This window comes from Heliangelus exortis, chromosome 1 (assembly GCF_036169615.1).
Source record: "Heliangelus exortis chromosome 1, bHelExo1.hap1, whole genome shotgun sequence".
Lineage (NCBI taxonomy): Eukaryota > Metazoa > Chordata > Aves > Apodiformes > Trochilidae > Heliangelus > Heliangelus exortis.
In genome coordinates, this window is record NC_092422.1 from 118,522,583 (window position 1) to 118,543,682 (window position 21,100).

Here is a 21,100-nt window from a genome sequence, read left to right on the forward strand (position 1 = left end):
CCTTTTCCTTCCCCTTCCCCTTCCCCTTCCCCTTCCCCTTTCTCTTGCCCTTGCCCTTTTTCTTTCCCTTTCCCTTTCCCTTTCCCGCTCCCTTTCCCTTTCCCTTTCCCGCTCCCTACCCCTCCCCCTCTCCTTTTCCCTTTTCCTATCTTTCCTCTTCCCTTTTTTTTCTTCTAGTTCTCTTTCACCTGCATGGTTCATTTTCTGTAGTACTCCTGAGAGCACAATCTTCAGCTACATCATCTAGTCTTCCTCTTTCTTCCTCATTCTCTCTCCTTTCATCACCTGTCTCCCACCAGTCACCCTTTCCCCATTATTCTTCTTCACAGAGCTGTCAGTCCTCATCTAGGCTATTATTTTTGTGTATCACTGACTAATCCAAGCCTCCCAATGTCCTGGACCCTTAGGGGGAATACCAGAGCATCCTGGAGATGACAACAAGGATCCTGCTGCTGCCCAGGGATGAGGAAGATACTGAGGAGTGTAAGTGAGGCAGGGCTGGGGCAGACAGGGTCCTGCAGCCTGGACAGACATTTGTTGATGTTGTATTATCTGGACCTGATGTCCCTTGGTGGTTTTTGTCTGCGCTAATAGGCTGAAGCATGAGTGTTTACTCTGAACTATTCTGCCTAGGAGGGGTTTAACAATACTTACTTTTAAATCTTTAAATAATGCTTCCCAAGTAAAGATGTAAACAGAATTTATCTAATTAAAATATCTAAAACCCTTTTGTGCACATGTGTCTTTGATATAAATGTGATGTGCTAATCAGTGGAGACCTGGGCCAGTGTAACTTGAAATAAGCTGAATCTCCATGAAGAGTTTAACTGATATAACTACTTGGGTTTAAGCAGGTCTCTTAAGTGAGACAGGGTAAATACTATGTACACATGAAAACTGCTGATGTTCTAATGTCTGCTGGAGCTGAAACAATCACAATGAAAACTGTCTGAAGTGCTGAGCTGACTTGTGGTAGCTTCACTTACACCACTGTTGAATCATACTACACTGAAATCTGTTTTGAAGGAAAGGCAATGACATATCATGAAAATAATGACAAGGGTTTATTTTGTGATTTGTGAAGAAACAGCTTGCAACTTACCCTCTCTGCTTTTCCTATGGCACTGAAGCTGGGGATGGAGGATAGGAAGTCAGATGGAGCTGAAAGATGTAGGAACCCTGCTGAAGGACAGACAGACAGACAAACCGAGGGGATTGATCAAGCTGTTGTGTAGGTTTGTTGTATAAGAGAATACAAATGTCTTCAATCAGAAATACTCACAGAGGCCACCAATTTACCACTCCTGTGATGTGGGTGTCTAGCACAGTACACCTGGAGCCAGATCTGAAGGAGCAGGATGGAGAAGCAGTAGGTGTCCAGGACTGAAGGCATTTGAAATGAGCAGCATCACAGAGCTGAAATAGCTTGTTCTCCAAATTTGCCTCTTGCTGTTGGTCCTCTACAGACATACTATTTTTCTCTCTGATTTTTCCAAACTATACAATGATCTAATATCTCATTCTAGCCCCTTCTGCCCTTTCAAATCATCCTATATTACAGAACTGAGGCAATGCCAGTACACTTGGATTGCTCTGCCTTCTGCCTGGAAGTCTTCTTGCTGTGCCCTGTTTGATGGATGGTAGTGAAATAAAAGGGGAGCCTGGATTTAAAGACCCTCATGGTGCTTAAGAGGTAAAGCTAAGATTGTATCAGTCTTTACCTCTGGCATTTCCAATCTTTTAAGTGTTTTGCACATCAATAGAAATAAAAAGGATTGGCTTGTTTCCCTGTTCCCTTGTATAGTCTGTAATAGACTATATACCAACAGAAACACTTGAATCCATAATTATTTTGCTTGATATTGCATAAAAGTAAAATAAAGCACAGTTCATATTTATGTCAAATGGATATTGTTAAAATCTCAGGAAGGGTGGACAGAATTTCAGTCTGGAACTCAAGAGCTCTGGCATTTACACCTATTTTCTGCTAAACTTGATCCAGGCTTTTCCTAATTGTGCAACTAGTGAACAAAATGTAGAGTGGTGATCAAGTGCTAGACCTACTAGACATACTGCTTCTTCATCTTTGTACAGCTCTATTTTTTGAGTTACCAATCAAACCTCAGGTCTGTGTGTGAAAAGTCCTCTGTCCCCAGGACTAAGGGGATTTGAGGAAGCAGAAGAAAGAAGCTAGTGCAGTTAACTCTCTTTGTTTAGACCTGCATTTCTTGCAGAGATAACAGTGTCTGCAGTGATCGTCCAGAGGCCTTCACATGGAGGCCTTCCTCTTTGTTCCAGTAATAATAAACTTTACTGGCAGACTGACAGCCCAGCAGATAAGACTGAGGAATAATGCCACATTGCACATTTTGATGGACTTCAAGGATGTGCAAGAAGAAACTGAGACAACTGGATGTGCTCAGAAGGCTAAAGGTAGCCACAGAGAGGGGAATAATATCCCTATCTTGTACTGCTCAGTGGGAGGGAAGAGAAAAGATGACACCTCACTTCTTGGATGTGTGCAGTAGAAGGGTGAAAGGCAATCAACACAAGTTGCAATGAGAAAAATTCCTGTTAGAAATTAGTGGAAAAAACTTCCCCATGCGGGTGGTCAGACATTGCAACAAAGAGTATGGAAACCTTCTGCCTCTATGAAAGAGTGACTAGGCAAAGGCCTGAGCAACCTCAACTAGTCTGATGCTGCTTTGAGAAGAAGTTGGGTCAGGGACCTCCAGAGGCTCCTTTCAACCTAAATTGTTGGGACACATCACAGAATCATAAAATAGAAGGTGCACATCAGATCTAAACTCTTCCCTATCAGCATATTGCTGTGATCAACTACCATGGAGTTCCACAATCAGCTCCTTGGAAGAGGGAAAAAGAAAGTTATCTAGTGAGTTAGCTTAAAAGAAGACCTCATGGGTTTTGACCAGGCTGGCAGTCTTTTGAAAAAGCTCATCCTACAACTTTTTGAGATTTTGGATGTTTTCTACTGCCTGTATTAAGCCTGTGCCAATGCATAACAAAGTCTCATTCCCCTTTCTACACTCTGTCCTGCTTTCTGTATTTGATTGCTGTATATTTCTCTGATGCAAATTGAAGCAAGGTCAAATCTTTCCAAAAAATTGTGCCTGCAGTGATTGTAAACACGTGGGTTAAGGGACTAATCAAACCCTGCTGCCTCCCAGCATCCCTGGAGGATGTAAGAGGGACAGAGAATCAGACTGTTTATGAGGGTAGTTTATCTAAAATATTGATCAAAATTTAAACATTTTTCTTTGGCACATGGTGCAAATTTCTGTAGCCTTTAAATATATACTTTACTCATCAATTTCAGTAGAGGAAACAGTTCAACTTAAAACTAAAGGGAAAATGAGACTAAATTTGTGTTTCTAGTTAATGGCCCAATTTGTGTGCTGTCTAGTATAACGAAGATTACTGCAAGTAGGTCTTTCTGATCTTGAAGATCATGTAATAAAAGTTTACACTCACTTTCTTCCTTCTACCAGAAACATTTTGGTACTACTGGGACAGGCAATATTTTCTTTGTCCAGTTTAAATACACAGAAACATCGAGGCCTCTTGGGGTGATTATCTTCATACCTTGGTTAAAGTGTCTTAAAACTGTCTCCCACTGTGAGAAGTTGTGTTCACTCAGAATTTGATTCAGCACAGCTGTCCAGAAGTTGACTATTTAAATCTTTTTGCCTCTTGTGCAACCAGAAGAGAGAGGAAAATCCAGGAGGCTCCCAGGTGGGAACAGTGCCTTTCACTCTGAAGAGAAGTACTCCTGGAGTAAATATACATCTGAAAGTACACCCTCTTTCCTAGAACTGCCAGTACTTGGGCATTTTGAGCTTTCAGGCATATGACAGTAAGAATCTTATACATTATCCACATAAAAAGCACATTCATTTTTTTGTGGCTTTTTGGTCACAATTACTCTACATTTAGGCAGCAAAAGGCCTGTTTAAATAATGAGCATGCCTTCACTTTTCCCTGCTTCAATTTTCATCAGTATGGGCAATAGGAAAGACTCCAGAAACCCCTTTCCTAATTAAGATTTCTTTTCTGGACAAAAGGATCTGTCCTTCTTTTCTTACTCCTGGATACCTTCTTCTGCCTGATTGCACAATTAAGCAATCAAACAGCATCACCCTCTGTAAAAGCATATTTTATCCTACCTAAAACTTCTGCATTCTGCAATTTTACTGCATTCATTCACTCCAGGACCATGATTCAGTTTGTTCTCCGTTTCCCTTTCTCTATTTCTCTCTTGATGTCTACTCATCTTCACTACACTCCCTGGCCCCCTCCTCTCCAGTCCCTTTTTATCTTTGTGGAAAGACCAAGAAAATGTTCTTCTTACACCAGACAGACACGGGCATGAAGTATCTCTGTCACAGAAACCACTGATAAAGCCAGAGGAGCAACACTGTTCCTGGACCAGCAGATTAGGGACACGGAGTGGTGGGACATAGTGGATCACACGTGTACTAATCTATGCACTAACACCATGTATTGCAATTCTCCAACACAAGCCAAAAATAGGCAGGCTCTGATATCCTAAAATGATTCTCTCAGACATGCAGCCCATTCTACTATTCACCTCCGTGCCCATCAGCAAAATGCCAGATTTCAAAGGCCTCATTGTATGATACATTCAAGGCAAAGACTGCAATGTAGTTAAAAAAATGACTATGCCTTGACACAGAAGGCACAGCTGGTAATTTATTTAGATGCTGATGAATTCTGTTTTAGTCTACAAATCCAGACATGTGCAGTAGCTTTTAATTTTTTCAAATTTCTCCTGGTGTTTAGGGGTCTGGTGTGTTATGGTCTCATTGCTCACTAACACCATTTTGGGACATACATCCCATTCCAGCATCTGCCTCTGTATCCTCCAGGAAACACCAAAGCCAGTCTTGTTTGCAGCACACAGGAGCTGCTGAGCTGCCCAGCAACCCTACACACCAGTGTCAAGAAGGAACAGAGGGTGAAAGTGTCGTCTCCAGTTGAGACCACAAGAAGTACCACCAGCTCTGCACTTGAACTGAGCAAAGGGCAGCAGATAACAAAGCAGACAATCCTGATATCCACAAGCACCAGGCTGCTGAGAAACAGTGTATAAAATTCCCTCTAATGCACCAAACACTTGGCCCAGTACTAGCTAAGGTGACAAAGCACAGTAGTAATAAATCTCTCTACAGTCCTTTGTATTGCCCTCATATTCAAGCACTACCCCTCCTAAATTTGGGCATTCTCATAGGTTACCTAGGTGTAGGAGAATATTCTCTATCCTGAGAACCTATATTGTGTTGTCTGTTTTTAGAATGCCTCCTTAAAGCTTTTTTTTTTCCTTTTCCCCTATCAGTGAAAAAGAAGCACTGTTTCTGAGAACATCAGTTACATCAGCAAGCTTTGGTTGGTTATTTTTCCTTGCAAAACACATGCAATGCAAAAAATTAGTTTGCAACAGCTTCTGATAAGAACATACAACGTCAAGGTCCTGTCTGGGAGAAGTCAAGGAAAGAAGTGGTGATAACATTTTTTGGAAAGATTTGTTGGGGTAAGGGAATGGTTTTCAAGGACACTGTGATTAAAACAGTTGCCAAAACTTTGTCATCTGTGTCAGCTAGAAACTCTTTTCTTCTCCAGCAGGATTTTTTTTTCCTGCTGTTGATTGCAGGCCCAGTATTTATAAAAAAAAAGAAAAAAAAAGCTATGTGTGGGTGCTGATCCTATAACCTTTCTCCAGGGCTCTCTGTAACGAGTGAAAAAATTCCATTACCATAATAAAAAAGGGAGTTTAGGAGTTAGTTGCACAAATGCAAGTAAAGCATTTTTAGATATCACTTCCAGCTGTGCCTTAAATCAGTGATCCTCTTCCCAGTGATTTCAGCCTAATTCGTTGTGTTGCTGGGCTTCTTTGCAATGTCCCATGGCAGCACACCTCATTCTTTTAGTGAGTGGCTGCTTATTTAGTATCTTCCTTCAGCAGGGATGTCTGCCCTAGGCCTTTATTGGGAGACAGAAATAACTGTAATAATAAGCTCCAGGCAGTGTGTCAGCACACCAAGACCTGGGAAGGCAGTGGAAGTATTACCAGCTCCAGATTAATGCCTAAGCCCTGCCATGGTCTCACACTAGAAGAGTTATCCTACAAGTGGAGTGAAACCCTAGGCAGAAATACCTGGGCATTTTCCCTGTATTTTGGAGATGTAAAAAGTAATGACATGGCTTGATGCAAAGGCATGAACAGCCAGGCACAGCTTTATTTTAACTAGGTGTTCTCACACTACAGATTTCACAGGTGAATATTTTTCTCCAGCAGCTTTAATGTAACCAGTCTGTACATTAAACCATTTCACCACTTCAAATGCCTTAAGGATACTGAACAAATACAATAAAACCCCGAGGCTAGTTTTCAGTCTCACACAGAGAGAGAAACTCATGCTTTAATAAAGAGCCTCCCATTCAAAAAAAGCAACAGCAGAAGAGTCTACCTTTCAAAGAGTTATGAAAAGCCACCTCTGCTATTTACACCTAATTTTGATGTTCTCTCTCTTCATATTAGTACTGTATTTCACAAGCAAGGACAGCTACAGAGAATTGTCAGCATGAAGGTTTATTGTCAGAAAATATTGGCACTCAGACCTCACCACATTCAGAGCCTTCATCTTTAAGAGGGGAGGGGTGGAAGCACCACACTTTTGTTTGCAGCAAAGGAGGCATGTGAGAGGGAGGGGAAGCAAAATGACTGAGGTGGTGCTCTGTGGTATATAAATACAGGCAAACCTCCCCCACAGTCTTTCCAGTGCTAGAGAGGTGGAACCAAGGATTCACCTAGACATCTGTGGGGTTTGTTTAGCATTTATGTTGATTTTGAGCATTTTTGGATTTGAAAATTTCTTCAGTTTGTAAGTTTTTAAATAGTTTTTCCTTTGCATGGAAAAAATGTTTAGGCTGCTTCTGACTAGGAAGAGTCAGCAAAAGTAAGAAATGCTTAAAAATAGTTGTTTAATATAAGGCTCAGAGTTTGTTGTCCAGTAGTGTCTCCTTCTGGTAACCTTCTTGGATTTGTACAAACTCCAGAGGCTGATGTTTTGTGTTCATTTCCTCATGCAGGAGGTGAACCAGGAGGTCTAAACTCAAGGGAGAACCAGTTTGCCACCGAGGAGCAATCCAGAGCAATGTCCCTGGCTGGGGTAAGCTGTCTGGTAACAGGAGCAGGAGGATTTCTTGGCCAAAGGATTGTCTGCTTGCTGTTGGAGGAAGAGGAGGCACTGGCTGAACTCCGACTGGTGGACAAAACCTTTAGCAGTGATGCACTTGGGAGATTTGGAAGTAAGTACCACCTCGTAAGGACTGTGTATTGTGGGTATAGGTCCTGTTGTTTCAGGTGGATAGCACATAAGTCCTTACCTTCTTCTGAAACCTAGCTCTGCAGATAAAGGTTTTAGTTCCAGGCGTCTTGTTTTACCCCTCTCTCTCCTCCAGCTCAGTAATCATATGTAAAATGTAAAAGCAAGAATTTTCTTTGCCAGTTTTCTTTCCCTGAGGTTTCCCTAGATGGGAAGAGAGACTTACAGACTAATTTAATACACTTAATGCATTAAATAGGTTGCCTTCAACCTGACTTCTAGCACATCAAAACCCTCAGAGCAAAATCAATGCAAAAATCTCATACTGGGGGAAGAGAAATGCAAACATTAGCGTGCTGGGGGTGGCATACTGTCCTGGGCTCTGATGTACAGGACTAGAAGGCAGGGGCAAAGTTGTGGAAGCAGGCACTAACAGGTTTGAGTTTTTTACTAATCTGTGATTAGTATCGTTAACGAGTGAACTGCTGGCTGGGAGCTGTGATGGGGTATCTTAAATATTTGTTATTACCACACTTGCCTGAAGAGCAGAATACTTTAATGCTATGCAAGGAGGAGACAGGACCTATTTGCAAAGGGCAAGTCTGGATTCCGGCTTCTTGAGCAGACTGGAGCCAGCACAAATGAGTGATATGCCCAGTGTCAGAAATGGTCTGTGGTGGGGAAGGCAGCTCAGACTACTAAGTCTTAAAGTCCTATGTACTGTCATCCTGAGCATGTCTATAAAATGGCACATGGGAACCTAAATTCAACCAAGATCTTAAAATCACTCCATCACATTTTCTTGAGAATGCTTTCCTCCATCTCATCTTAACATCAAGATGATTTTTCCTCAATACAGGCAACTATGTGGGAACCTTTGTGGAATACCCACATAAGGTTTGCTCAAGTGCCACAATATTTCTCTTAAGAGTTTAAGTGCTACCAAAGAGTAACAGTGCACCATAAACCTGGTGCAAATTGCACAAGCCTTCAGGATGGTTTTATACAACTCAGATTTCCTCCTCATTAAATCTCACTCAGCGTTTCACTGATGATTTACTAGATGATCTTTAGACTTGTTGCAGCCCTTCCTGCTCTGACTTCCAGAGTGATAAAACCTGCAGCTGCAGAAGGCTGAGGTGCTGGCAGCAGCAGCAGCAGGAGTGTGTGTGGTTTAACACTGATGCAACAGGGCAGCCACAAAAGCATTTGCAAAGCTTCAGGCCAGGGGAGATTTGTGTGGATACTGGAGATTCCTGGGGCGGGGGGGGGGGGGTGTGTGAAAACAACTATTCATGGGAGCACAATCTTGGCTGGGCTGCAGCAAAGGTTCTGCTTTCCATTTTTATTAATAGGAAATCTCTAGGACCTCTTACCTTAGTCTCCCTCCTTCCTCTACTGAAAACTGCCCAGTCACCCCCTCTCCTAATCTTGCAAGATTTCTGCTGCCTGACCAGCACAGGAGGAAAGGAAAAATCAGGTATCAGATATTTTTTCCCCCCACAAACAGGCAGTAACAATAGGCTGGCATTTCAGATGTGCTTCAACTGCCTTGAACCCCTGCACCTTGACTGTCAGTCCCTCTCTGTGTCAGCCTCTATAGCTACACTCTTCAAATGTCCTGTCAGTGCTTGTGCTTGGGACTACCTGGAATTTCCCCCTGCCTTTCAAGCTCTTATGCAGCACAGAGAATCCTATTCCAAATTTTATCTGCGTTTCATGAATAGCCAGTAGCAGAGCTGACTGGTTTTCTTTCTTGCTGAGCTCTTGAGCACCTTTTACTTGCAATATATTTGCAGAGTCAGGGCTGTGGGTAGTAAGGCACAGAAGTATGTGCAAGTTACATCTCTGTGCCAGGAGACACTCAGGGACACTCCTTTTTTGCCCAAGGAAGTTTCCAGCTGAGACCTTGACCATCATACTCAGTCTGCGTATAACAGTGGCATTTGTGGTTTTCCACAGCCTTAGGGAATCCAGGAGGATCCAATCAATGTCACGTGCTGTGAGCTGAAGTCTGCCCACTTACAATGTGTGGTTCAGAATGAACGTCACATTGAACGTGGTAATTTGGTGCCTTGGGTTTTCTACCCCCCATCTCCACTTCAAATTTATCTTTCTGACTTTCCTGTGTTTCCATTTATGTGATTTTTAAATTTTTTTTTTCCCCATTAATGCACTGGCATTTCTGGAAAAACTGGAAACTCCTAAGTTGTTCTCAAGAGGGTTTTTCACTGTTTCAAAACCTTGACTCCCCATTGTTTCATCCTCTGTCCACCCCTCCCACCCCCCACTCCCCTTTACCCCTGAACTCTAATTTCTTGTTTTTTAGAAATTTAGAATTTTTTTAAAAGAGAAGTTTATAGGCTGTGTGATGCTTGAGCACTGAGTTTTGCACTGCTAAACCAGTATTGTTCCAAAGTAGAAGGAAAGTAAAGGAAGAAGAAATGGGGATTTTTTTCCCAGGACTTTTGCTGAGGGAAAGTTTCTGAGAAACTGCCTCTTGGCTTTTTCCTCTACATTGCAGTCACTAATTTACCTTTATCACTGCATTCAAAGCAGAAAGGCAGTACCAGAATATCCAAATAGTTGAAATGGGAACAGAATAAACATCTCAGCTTCGCTGGGCTAAAGAAACCAAACAATTGCTCTCCCCCTTACAAATGAAAATAAGATGCAATTTTTATTTCTTTCCTACAATTACACAAAGTAGACCATTTCAATGAATCATGCATTTAACCAGGAAAATGAGAAATGCCTTTCCTCACCACTTACCTCACAGCTGTTATGACCTCTATGAAAGAGAACTAAGAAATTTAAACTAAGTCCCAGAGACATTGCTGTTCGTTTGAAATTTAAACACCACATAGAAAAGAGAAAGACAGTTTTGGGCAAATAGTTTGATGGGATTGCTGATTCAGACTCTGCTCATAACAGGACAATGAATTTTATTGAGTAACCATTGCATTTCCAAGGAAAAATTACCCTGTAGGAAGCAGGGAGAATTGCTTACAGCTCAGAGGACACAGAAACCATTGGTGAAGTAGAAGCAGCTTCCCCAGTGGCTGGGTATTTTCTCATAATCACTGTATAAAAAAAATGGAGAGCTGAGTTGAATTTATTATCTTCCTCGCCCCTCCACCTGACAGACACATGCTTTTTTGATGCCTGGTAAATGGTTTTTGCAGATGGAAATCAAGGTTTTCTCTGCTGTCCATCTCAGGCTGAAACCACTGTCTCTCATTTCTTCTCATTTCTTTTTTCTTCTCTCCTTCCAAGTCCACCTGTAGTTTTCCTCTTCCCTCAGAGCAAAACAAGATCATTCTGCTGGTTACTGACATCTAACTGATACTGGTAAAGTGAAAAAGGATCATACTGTACTTATCAGGGCAACTTCTGCTAAGTAAAGTTGATGGAAGAGCAGCTTTCCTGCCTTATATCACACATACAACTTAAACTGAAATCCAAAACAAGGCACAAAGCAGCTAGACAGAAGATTCTAATGACTGATAGAAACTATCCCTGTGATCATATTTAAAAGGGACAGGCTTCTTTTGTATTCTTCCTGAAAGCTTTGATTTCTATGTGTAAAAACTTCCATTTTCCTGACTCCTGCTCAGGCTTGTACACCCATCACTCTGAAGGGCTCACGTGTTGGAATTTACATTGTGAAAATGAGGTATTTCAATCCTTTGGATTATTGCAGCCCTACAGAGCATTACTCATGGAGAACATCATCCTAAGGGCTGTACAAAGTTTAATGTTTATTAGAACAAATCTAACAGCCAGGTGCTTAACAAAAAATGTAGCCCCACAGTCTGAAACTTTTGCATCTGTACACGTAGACAACAGTGCAAACCTTATGGAAACAGAGCCCAAGGAAATGAGTGCACCCTGTGAAATAAAAGAGCATAAGAGAGAATGTGGCAGTGACTGTGCTGGGAGGGCAGTAACTCTAGATTTAGTAAGTCTTGTAAATGCTGAGCATTGAAGCTCCCATTTCACATCTCACACCAGCAGATTGTGATGAAAAAAACAGACCCTCAAGCCTTCTGCACCAGAAAAATTGCTAAATTAATAGAGGATTACATTCCATCATACTACAAAAATAGTGAGATAAAACTGTTTTAAAAGATACTCTCACTCAGTTCCAGATCCCAGCATCTGTCTTAGTGTTTCTCCATTAAAGATATCAGATGAAATACTGCTGGCTTCAGAGTTGGTGACAAAGCACTAGGACACACAAAATTTCCATCACGGCTGAGGTTGAAAGCTGTATAAATTAATTACAATTTGTTTTCTTATCTAAAATGGGCATTTGATTATGCTGGAATAAGACAGAGGATCTGCCTGAGCTGCAGTCCCTGCCCAGTAGCTGTGCCTGGGGAGCCCTCTAGTGCAGCTGAAGCAGAGGCTTGTGAGGAGACTTCTGCTAAAAAGTTTTAAGTCCTGCTGAGAAAGTCCTCACCTCTCTCATCCCACAGCTGCAACCAAGCCAGCAGACTTCCCCAGAGAGCAGCCTCACCTTTGACTATAAATTTCTTCAGGTGATCATCCTGTGCTGGCTTCTTAGCATAGTTCTGGCCTGCATGTAAGGATGCTTCTGCCCAGCAAAACTTAGGGGAAGGATGGTTCCAAGGTTTAGGACTGCAACAGAGTCACACACATTAGCTGCTGGGGAAGGAGGGTACTAAAAACCAGCAGTGAAAGGAACTCATGGATGAAGTATCTTAGAAAAGCAGCCTTAGGAGTTCAGATTTGGACCAGAAAAATGTGAGTGCTAGAAATTACCCCATATCACAGATGCTGAAACAGAGCCAGAGCTCAAGTGAGAAGAGTCACAGCAAGTCCTGAATGAGATATATAAAAAAGATGTGTAATGCATTAGAAGAGTTGCAATATGGACAAGGTCAAGGGGCAAAAAATAGGTGTGAACACAGCCCTGTTCACACAAGCTGTGGGTATTCACATCGTTCATCACCTTGAAGACAGGAACATGCAGTGCCTGAATGTTCTGTACTTGGTTAACATTTTTATATATAGCCAGTCACCAAAACACACTTAAAACATATTCCTCCTGTGAACTTTAAAGCAGTCGCCTAAAGGAAACTTCAGGCCCTTGCTAACAGTGGGGAAGATTTTTCTTTAAAAAAACAAGAACAATGTTGAAGATCAACTCCAAAAATATGGCAGGTAATACTACATAGAGTTCTTCAGCACTGTAATTATCACTTGATGATGATACAGCCACTGGAAAACTCCTGTTTTGCCAGTCTTAAAATATTTTGCCCTCAGGCGCAGCATCGGCATCCACACAGCTCTCAGCCACCCCTTTCAGTGCTCTTCTTAGGGTGCCCGTAAGCTCTTCTGCTTTGTTTTCTGCTGGCCTTACAGAGTTCCAGGGCAAGACTGAGGTGAAAATATTGGAAGGGGACATCCGAGATGTGGCATTCCTGCACCGTGCCTGCCAGGGGGTCTCCCTCATCATCCACACGGCCTCCATCATCGACACTTTGGGCCTTGTAGAGAAGCAGCTGCTCTGGGAAGTCAATGTCACAGGTGAGCTGCTGAAATGCCTTTCTCAGACTGATGCCTGCTATGTCCTGATTATCATCTGCTCAGGAAAGGGAGCACCTGACATGTGTTTTAGCCATATTAACTGGGTTGTTCTGTGCCTTGCACAACCATACCCATGAGTGCAAAGCATGCACATGTTCAGCCCTGTGCAGCAATGGCCCTCTCCACACTCAATGTTTCCCAGTCTTCCTCTGCAGGATCATTCATTCCTGTCAGCACTCACACACGCACATCCTGAGATCTGCACAGGTTCTTCCTTCAGTGGGAATAGTTATAATCCTATAATCAGTGGACATTTCTGGAAAAAAAATCACCCCTGAGGCCCCAGTGTGCATCTGAGAAAAATCTGTTCTTGTTCTTTCTCCCCATGTGGCATCATTGCCTGTGTAAACAGTTTTGATTTTTTACCAACACTACAGGCTTTGGATGCGATTACAGCAAATTTGCTTTGTTAACATTTCAGACTCAGTGGCTCTCTCAGTCTTTCTCTTTTTCTTCCTCCTCTTCCCCCTTTTCCTCCCATTTGCTATTAATGTGTGTGCATGAATGCAGCTCAAAGGAGCAAGTGCTTTCCCACCTTGAGATTGTCATTAAAAATTCCTCAACAAACTCAAGGCTATTGGAGGAAGGGGTTTCAGTGACTTCTCATTTGGTGATGGGATCTCCCTTTCTAATAAGGAGCCCCTGTTCTTCATTAAAAGATCAGGTGAAAGCAAAAGATTTTGGCTTCCCAGCATTGGCTGCTGGGAAACATAAATACTTTTCCTGAAAGAAGAAACTTGTCCCCCTCCCACTGATACCAAAACCCTCAGTGCCTTTCTGGGAACTGGCTGTGGGCTGTGTTCCTTCAGCTTCTTGGTGAAGATTTTGGGAAGTTGTTATGATTTGAATAAATAGTTTTCCTGTCCCTTTATTGCTCTCTGACACAGATATAGGGCTTCTAAATAAAATAAAATTTAAAAAAAAAAAAAAAAAAAAAAAAAGGAACATATTTCTAAGGGTACCACTTTTACAAAAACTGACTACTCACCAGTGCTTGGAGTGAGAGAGCATTCTTTGTAGCTGAGTTTTCTCTTCCATGCATCTTTAAAACAGTGTAATGGCCTTTTTGTTCCTTTAGCCTGGATCATTTCCAGGTACCTGCTTGGAGGGCCAGAAAGGCAAGGTCCTGCAAACCTGTGAACTGGGTAGCATGAAAAATTAATATGCAGAGGTGGTAGTTCAGAAAGAGGGTTGTGAAGCTGTCCCTTTTTGACCATAGTCCTTCTACAATCTGTTTTTTACAGCAGCCCAAAACCATGGGGAAAAGCAATGCAAAGCAAAGTGCCAAATACTAAAATGTCCCAAAAGCAGAAAGCTCTTCAGCTCCAAGATGAAGTCAGAGGTAGAGAGCTTATTTAACTCTGCCTGCCCCATCATTTCTTTAGGGACATAAGCACAAAGTATTGAGACTTACATAAATCCTTCAGATCCCCCCCCAGCAATCTGCCTGTGGGTGAAATAAGCCTACTGGTCCATTGAGGGTTTGCTGATAGCATTTGGTATAATGAAAGCACACACCAGTCCTGCCTGCCCCTAGAGCAAACTGACCCTGAGGTCAGTCAGTAAATACTGAGGTCCTCTTCCCTATTTCCCTCCATTTCCATTCTGATGCTCCTCTGGCTTTCTGAGCAGTCAAGACACTGCTACATACTTCACAGACTTGCAGGATCAAAGTTTTGTTTCTCCAACAAAATAGAATTTTTACAATAGAAATGTGTCGAAAAAACCCCGAACAGGTGTGGGTGTTCACAAACCAGAGAAGAAGCAAACGAGTTAAATTGCCATGATGCAGCACTTTCCTCTGTCTCACATGCCACACAGTGCCTCAGAGCAAAAATAGACTTTTGGGAAGGGAACTGGATGTAAATTTCCAGGAGGAAGGGAATTAAGAATATAATTAGATATAATCAAACAAAGAAAAGTACCCAGGAAAGTGAATCAGATCCACAGCCTGAAGGGCTTTGTGCGCAAGCAAAACTTGGAGACCTGCTCCATGGAAGTTTTAATTTGCTACATGCTATATGAAAGATGCTCCAATTCCAATTATGGTAAGAATCTTTTCATTTTTTACATATGACTTTGATTTGCAAATAAAACACATCTTAATTGGACAAAATTGATCCTGATGAGAAACAAACTGCCAAAATAATTTTGTGTTTGTTCTTTTTAAAACCTGCACTTCTATTTGAGTTTGCCTAGCCCTCCTGCACTTTATTAGTTTCCTTCACTTTCTAAAAAAGATTGATGGCAGGAATTAAGCTATTAATTTTTTAAATAATAGTTTTTAATTAATTAATTTTCCAGATTGTCCTGGCATGTACAATACCTTAAACATAGTGACTTGCATGAACCCACTTTTAACATCAATTTATTTCTGGTTGTGTAACCTTTCTTCCCTTCTTTTGTCCTTTGTTCTTCTTCAGTTCTTAAAGGATCATGCAAATTTATATTTTGTGTTTCAATTTATTTCTTTTTCTTATTCAAGCTTTCAAAAAGTAATTTTGGTGTCCTTAGCAATATTCAGTTCAATAATTTTTTCCCATTCTTCATTCATTAATGGGTTCATATTCTGCTGCCAATATTTCTTCATCCTTAAAACGTCTTTTATTCATTAAATTCTCTTTAGCAATGCTAGCTTGACCTGCATTGTCCTGCCTTTAGTGGTTGTAACAGACTACGCAGACTTTTTAGATCATTCATATGCCTCACAGCTAGTGTTTGATTTTGTCCCCTAGATTTTAATCCACACCCTAAGAATATTTCAGCCATTTTGGTTTAATACTTCTCTGCTGAAGTAATTTTCAAATGTCTTTGCACTGTAGTTTCTGTTCCAAAATCACTGGTTCTTTCACATATAATTTCTCTCATTACACCAGACACAACAAACAAGGCATTTTTTTGCCTCAAAGCTCAGAAGATTCTACTTGTAATTAAAACAAAACAACTTTAAATTTCCCCCTCTGAATGTGCTTTCCTAGCTTTACTTTCTTGGCTCACTGAAATACCTTGAACTTCCAGCTTACCTCTGCTGTCCTCAATGAATGCATTATGATAGCAATTTAAAAGTAAAGTAAAGGTAAAGTAAACTAAAAGCCAGAATATACTGAAAAAGGAAGAGTACATACGCAAGCACTGCTTTGCTTACTGCACATTATTTTGTCATCTTTGACTACATGACATTGAGCATTGTTCTGGCAGAAGATTTTTTCTCTTCAAGCCTTCCTCTAAAGCAAACTGAATAGTGGATAGACTCCCACTGGGAGTCCCACCTACATAAATTCTGCTCCTGCTTAGCAAACCACCCGAGAGAACCCTTAAGCCTGGAAAAGAGAGGCTTCAGCATAGAGAATAGATGGTACTTAATGAGAAGGAGAGCTTCTGAAGGTTCTCTGCCTTGAGCCAGTCAATACAACCAACAGGCACAAGCCCCTCTGTCTGTGGTCAGTGTCCATGATAGCCTAGGCAAGAGCAAAATTTGACTCTTGGCATAAAAAAAGTTCACAATATGCAATTACAACCAAGTGTTAGTCCTTGGTTAACTCCAGTGGGGTGCACTGATACCATTTAAATACAGAGTCAGAGCATATTCAGTTTCATTGAAGATGCTGCCCAGTTTGGGATAGGATTCTTCCAGCTCCAGAGAGGGGAGATCTGGCCAAGATCATGGTAAAAACGCTGTTTCTGATCCAAACCCCCCACTTTTCCTTGCTTAGAGAGCTCTAGACTGACCTGCATGTTTCTATTTTGAAGGCACTCAGCTACTGCTTGAGACTTGTGTCCGCTGTAATGTCCAGCACTTCATATATACCAGTACCATAGAAGTGACGGGCCCAAACTGCAAAGGTGACCCAATTTTCAATGGTGATGAAGATACAACTTATGAGAGCGTATCAAAATTTCCTTACGCCCAGAGTAAGAGACTGGCAGAGAACTCTGTGCTGAAAGCAGATGGCCAGGCGTTAAAGGATGGTGGCACGCTAATAACTTGTGCCCTGAGATCCATGTATATTTTTGGAGAAGGATGCCCATTTCTCCAAGGTCATCTGGATAAGTGTCTGATGAACAAAAACGTCTATCTGCGCTTCTCCAGGAAGGAGGCTTTAGTAAACCCTGTGTACGTGGGAAACATTGCCTGGGCACACGTGCAGGCAGCCAAAGCCCTGCAGGTCCCAGAGAAAGCCAAGCAGATCAGGGGGCAGTTCTACTACATCTCGGATGACACTCCTCATATGAGCTACGCAGATCTAAATTATGAGCTGACCAGGAACCTAGGGTTCGGAATTGAGCCTCAGCTCCCCATGCCTCTGACAGTGTTGTATTACTTCTCCCTGCTGCTGGAGATAGTGAGCTTCTTGCTCAGACCCTTCGTAAGGTATGTTCCCTCCACAAACCGTCACCTGGTCACTCTACTGAACACCCCATTCACGTTCTCTTATAGAAAAGCACAAAAGGATTTGGGCTACGTGCCCCGCTACACGTGGGAAGAGGCCAAGCGCCGCACTGGCCAGTGGATGGCATCCATAGTCCCAGAGAGAAGGGAGTACTTGGGATGCTAGGCTGCCTAAGTCTTAAGAGGAGCTGAGGCCTGGATAAACAAGTAGGGCCTTCAGCCAGAGGAGAGCCAGGCTAACAGCAGCAGCAGATAATTACAAAGCATTTAAATGAAGATTTTGTGTAACAACCCCCTCATCCTCCCACTGTCTCAACCCAGAATGCATAAAAGTGAATTGTTCATTTGTTTATTGAGTAGAGGCTGATCAGGGTAAAACTGACTATGTAAGTCACATTCACTTCTACATCTTGTGTACCATGAAGACATTGTTAGTAAGACTCAACACAGTCCATGGTGTAAACACATTAGCCCTTTTTTTTCACTCTCCATCACTCTAAGTTTTTTGTAAAGCACAATTCAACCTAGAGCTCTGACTACACTTTTCAAATACGTACTATTCACTCAGTTCTTGCCAGCCTTACTAAACACACAGCAGGTAGAAGCCACATGATTACAGAACTGTTACAAATCTTGATCACTTTTTCAAGAGCATTGCCCAGTTCCATACACCATTCACCTGACTCTCAAACTCTCAAAAAACTTGTAGCACTGTAAGCATCGTGATGCCAGAAGTACAATATAAGCACAACATAAGCACAACATAGTTCTAAGTTAGGACATTGTCTGGAGGGAAAGAAGAGGGGATTTGGTCAGTTGAAGACTTCCTCATCTATTCTCATTTTGCTGGTTACCAGTTTTGCAATAAATCTGATGGCTGCCCAGCAGAAGAACAGCTTTAATAAGATGAAAAGGAGAGAAATGTTGCAGGGCAACCTTCATCACCGAAAGGGTTCCATTGCAGAATCAAGACATTTGTGAACACAAATGGAAAAATTAACAGTGCTGAAAAAAAATCTTGCTATTTCCAGATTTCAGCTGGCAACAAAGGCTAACTTCAGCTGATAGATGCACATGGGCTGTCCTGGTGCTTTTCTGATCATCATATCAGTTTCTGCAGAACAGATAATGACTCTGGGGACAAAAATGCAGAACTTATCTGAACAAATAGATGTGATCAAGTGTTTGTTTCCTAAACTTACTGCTCACTTGCTGAAAACAGCTCTAAAGGATGGGAATTTCTCTGTTCTGTTGAAGATGGTGTGTACAGAAATATTCTACCTGACTCAGTACTAATGTAAATAAACTGCATTTCCAGAGATGCTGGCTGCTTGATGTCTGTGTTAAGTTTAATTATCTAGTGTCCTAAACATCAGATAGTTCCACTGTAAACATTCTAAGTTTCTTTAGTAACATCTTAGGTTAAGTGTGTGAGATATAAAGCAGTTGAATACCAGCCACCAGAACATCCAGTCATATTCTGGGGGACACAGAAATAAGTTTTCTAGGCTCCCCTTGTAGGTTTTGTAAACACTCAGCAGTCTAGTGCTGTGGATGTTATTTGAATGCCATTGCTTCGCACACAACCATGTCAACACCTCCACCATTCTCCACTGAGCAAGCAGTGTCCTCAACACCTCTGTCAGAGTTGCTCCTTTATTAGTGAGAAGTCTGTCTCATGTTGCAGGGGACCTATCCTTTACTGTACTGTATGCTGAAAACTCCTCTAGAGACTGATAAAGAATGAGGAAATTTGCATCTATCTTATAGAACAAGGAACCTGAAAATGAAATTTGGAATTACAAACTCCAGGATAGTTTCTGTGCCAAGCAAGCTGATGTGTGCACTGGAATTAAAAAAAACAAAAAAAAACCAAAACACAACTGCCCCAAAACAAACAAATAAACAAACAAAAAAACCAAAACCAAAATCCAAACACAATTATTTAACACAGTTGATTTTGCTTAATCTCTTATTTTGCTTAGACAAGAAGCACATAAGCATAAGGACTGCTAACCAGCTGTATGACCTCTATTAGGAGACTCTCATGCCTCAACATCACATCATAAAAATAAAGATGGTTTTAATAAAAAAATAATGCCCCAAGAGGCCCCACCGTGTGCCAGTGGAGCTGAAGGTCAGACTCTGCAGGGCCAGCTTCTAGGTGCCTGTGTCCCCCCATGCCCATTTCTCAAAAGCAGGTCACAGTGATGGGGTGCAGAGGAGCACCTGCCTCTGCCCTCCATTTCCTAGTTGGCACAGCCAGTGCCTTTCCTCTTCCAGCCAGAGGTGAAGGCTCAGCCAGTCCTGCTGAGTGGCTTTCTCACTGCTTTGGCAGAGAAATAGCAGCAGGATGCATTTCCACCGGCGGACATCGCTCCCTGCCAGATTGTCTCCTCTGGGATGCCTATAAGGGACCTATTAAAAAATGTACCCAGGGAGGGTGTTGTCAGATGAGGGTGTGACTGCACAGCTCATTTTCCTGCTCCTGTGTGAGAAAAATCACAGTTTGCTACAGGTGACACAGTTGAGCCTCAGAAAGCACTCAGGACATGAGACACACTAGACTGAAAAGGGATGAGTCCCTGGGTGCCTGGTAGAGCCACCATCCCTTTTGAGCTGCAGATCTTCCCACAGGCTTCAGTCACCCTTGGCCTCTGGGTGGGTGCAGCAGGCTGGGTGTAGAAGCATCTCTAAAGGAGGTAAGGAGGACAACAACAAAGGGACATCTTTTCTTAGGTAGTTTGGACCACAAGACCGCTGCTAGTGTAAGAGCTTTTATGGGATTGAAGAAGGTTCTGTTGATGATTGAGGTTGAGTTCTTTTTCCCTCCAGTCTCCAGTACTCTTTGTCTTTTTCCTCACAAGACTCTTCCTTTCCATTCGCCCCTGTACATACCTTGTTCCCTTCTGGTCCACTTTTGTTCCCTCCTAGGGTCCTCCATTTTCTCTTTATTTCCCTGCAGTCAGCACTGTTCCATGCCATTCCATTTGCTCACTTGTGCTCTGCACCCAGGCAGAAGGCTCTGAGCTGGCCATAAGCCTCCAAGAGACTGCCAAGTATGTAAAATTTCCCCCCCCCCTCTGTGTGCTGCTAGTAAAGCTATGAATCAGGCCCATTTATTTACATATACACTGCTATTTCGGTTGCCTCCAGGGCTGAATGAGGCTCTCAGGGTTCATAAGGCGAAACACTGCTCAATGCAGTTATCAGGCCCTGCTCAAAAAAGCAAAAACCGTGTTGCTAAGTATTTTTTTTTTTTATAAGCTGGTGAGATTTCAACCTAGTGTCCAGTGACATGCATGATGGGCCAGCCATAGCTGCTCTGTCACTGAGGTAGTAGAAAGGACAATCCAGGTACACAGAAATAGAGCAGGAAAGGAAGGGGAAGAACAACAGCAACAGAGCTTCTATTTAATAGGAGAAAGCACTTCACACATCAAAGAGCTGTAACATTACAATGTGCACCAGAAAACTGGGACATCTTTGCCCAGGTTTAACAGAGCTCCTAAAATACCTACAGACACTGCCAGAGAGAATAAAGAACAACTTTTCTTCTGCAGTTCATTAAGGGACTCATTTCCCAAATGCAAGCTCCTGCTGTCAGAGCCTGCTTCATCATTTTTGCTTTCTCAGTATGGCAGTGGCATCTTTTTACCTCTTCAAGGGTTATGCTCCAAACTATCAGATTTCTAAGAACCAAACTCCTCCTTTGCTGGACTTTTTCCCT

The 21,100-nt window shown here is 42.2% G+C and overlaps 1 protein-coding gene across 6 annotated transcripts; it reads left to right on the top strand.

Annotated features, from left to right (window-relative positions):
* Positions 1-1,558: 1,558 nt before the first annotated feature.
* LOC139804298 (3 beta-hydroxysteroid dehydrogenase/Delta 5-->4-isomerase-like) lies at positions 1,559-18,689 on the top strand. Of its 6 annotated transcripts, XM_071761411.1 has the most exons (7): positions 1,559-2,433; positions 3,724-3,874; positions 4,908-5,175; positions 5,375-5,569; positions 7,129-7,347; positions 12,756-12,920; positions 16,731-18,689. In XM_071761411.1, exons 5-7 carry the CDS (start codon positions 7,194-7,196, stop codon positions 17,534-17,536), a joined length of 1,125 nt encoding a protein of 374 aa, XP_071617512.1. In that variant the 5' UTR covers positions 1,559-2,433; positions 3,724-3,874; positions 4,908-5,175; positions 5,375-5,569; positions 7,129-7,193; the 3' UTR covers positions 17,537-18,689. The 6 variants fall into 6 exon arrangements, with proteins under 6 accessions (XP_071617512.1, XP_071617528.1, XP_071617518.1 ...); XM_071761427.1 differs by having other exon boundaries at positions 3,724-5,175; XM_071761417.1 differs by having other exon boundaries at positions 4,908-5,569.
* The last annotated feature ends 2,411 nt before the right edge of the window (positions 18,690-21,100 follow it).

What these genes read in the sequence shown, in the direction of transcription:
- LOC139804298 (XM_071761427.1), top strand. Translation starts at nt 7,194, where the DNA reads ATGTCCCTGGCTGGGGTAAGCTGTCTGGTAACAGGAGCAGGAGGATTT. An exon ending in TGCACTTGGGAGATTTGGAA is followed by an intron (nt 7,348 to 12,755) that starts GTAAGTACCACC and finishes CTGGCCTTACAG; the next exon opens with AGTTCCAGGGCAAGACTGAG. An exon ending in CTGGGAAGTCAATGTCACAG is followed by an intron (nt 12,921 to 16,730) that starts GTGAGCTGCTGA and finishes TCTATTTTGAAG; the next exon opens with GCACTCAGCTACTGCTTGAG.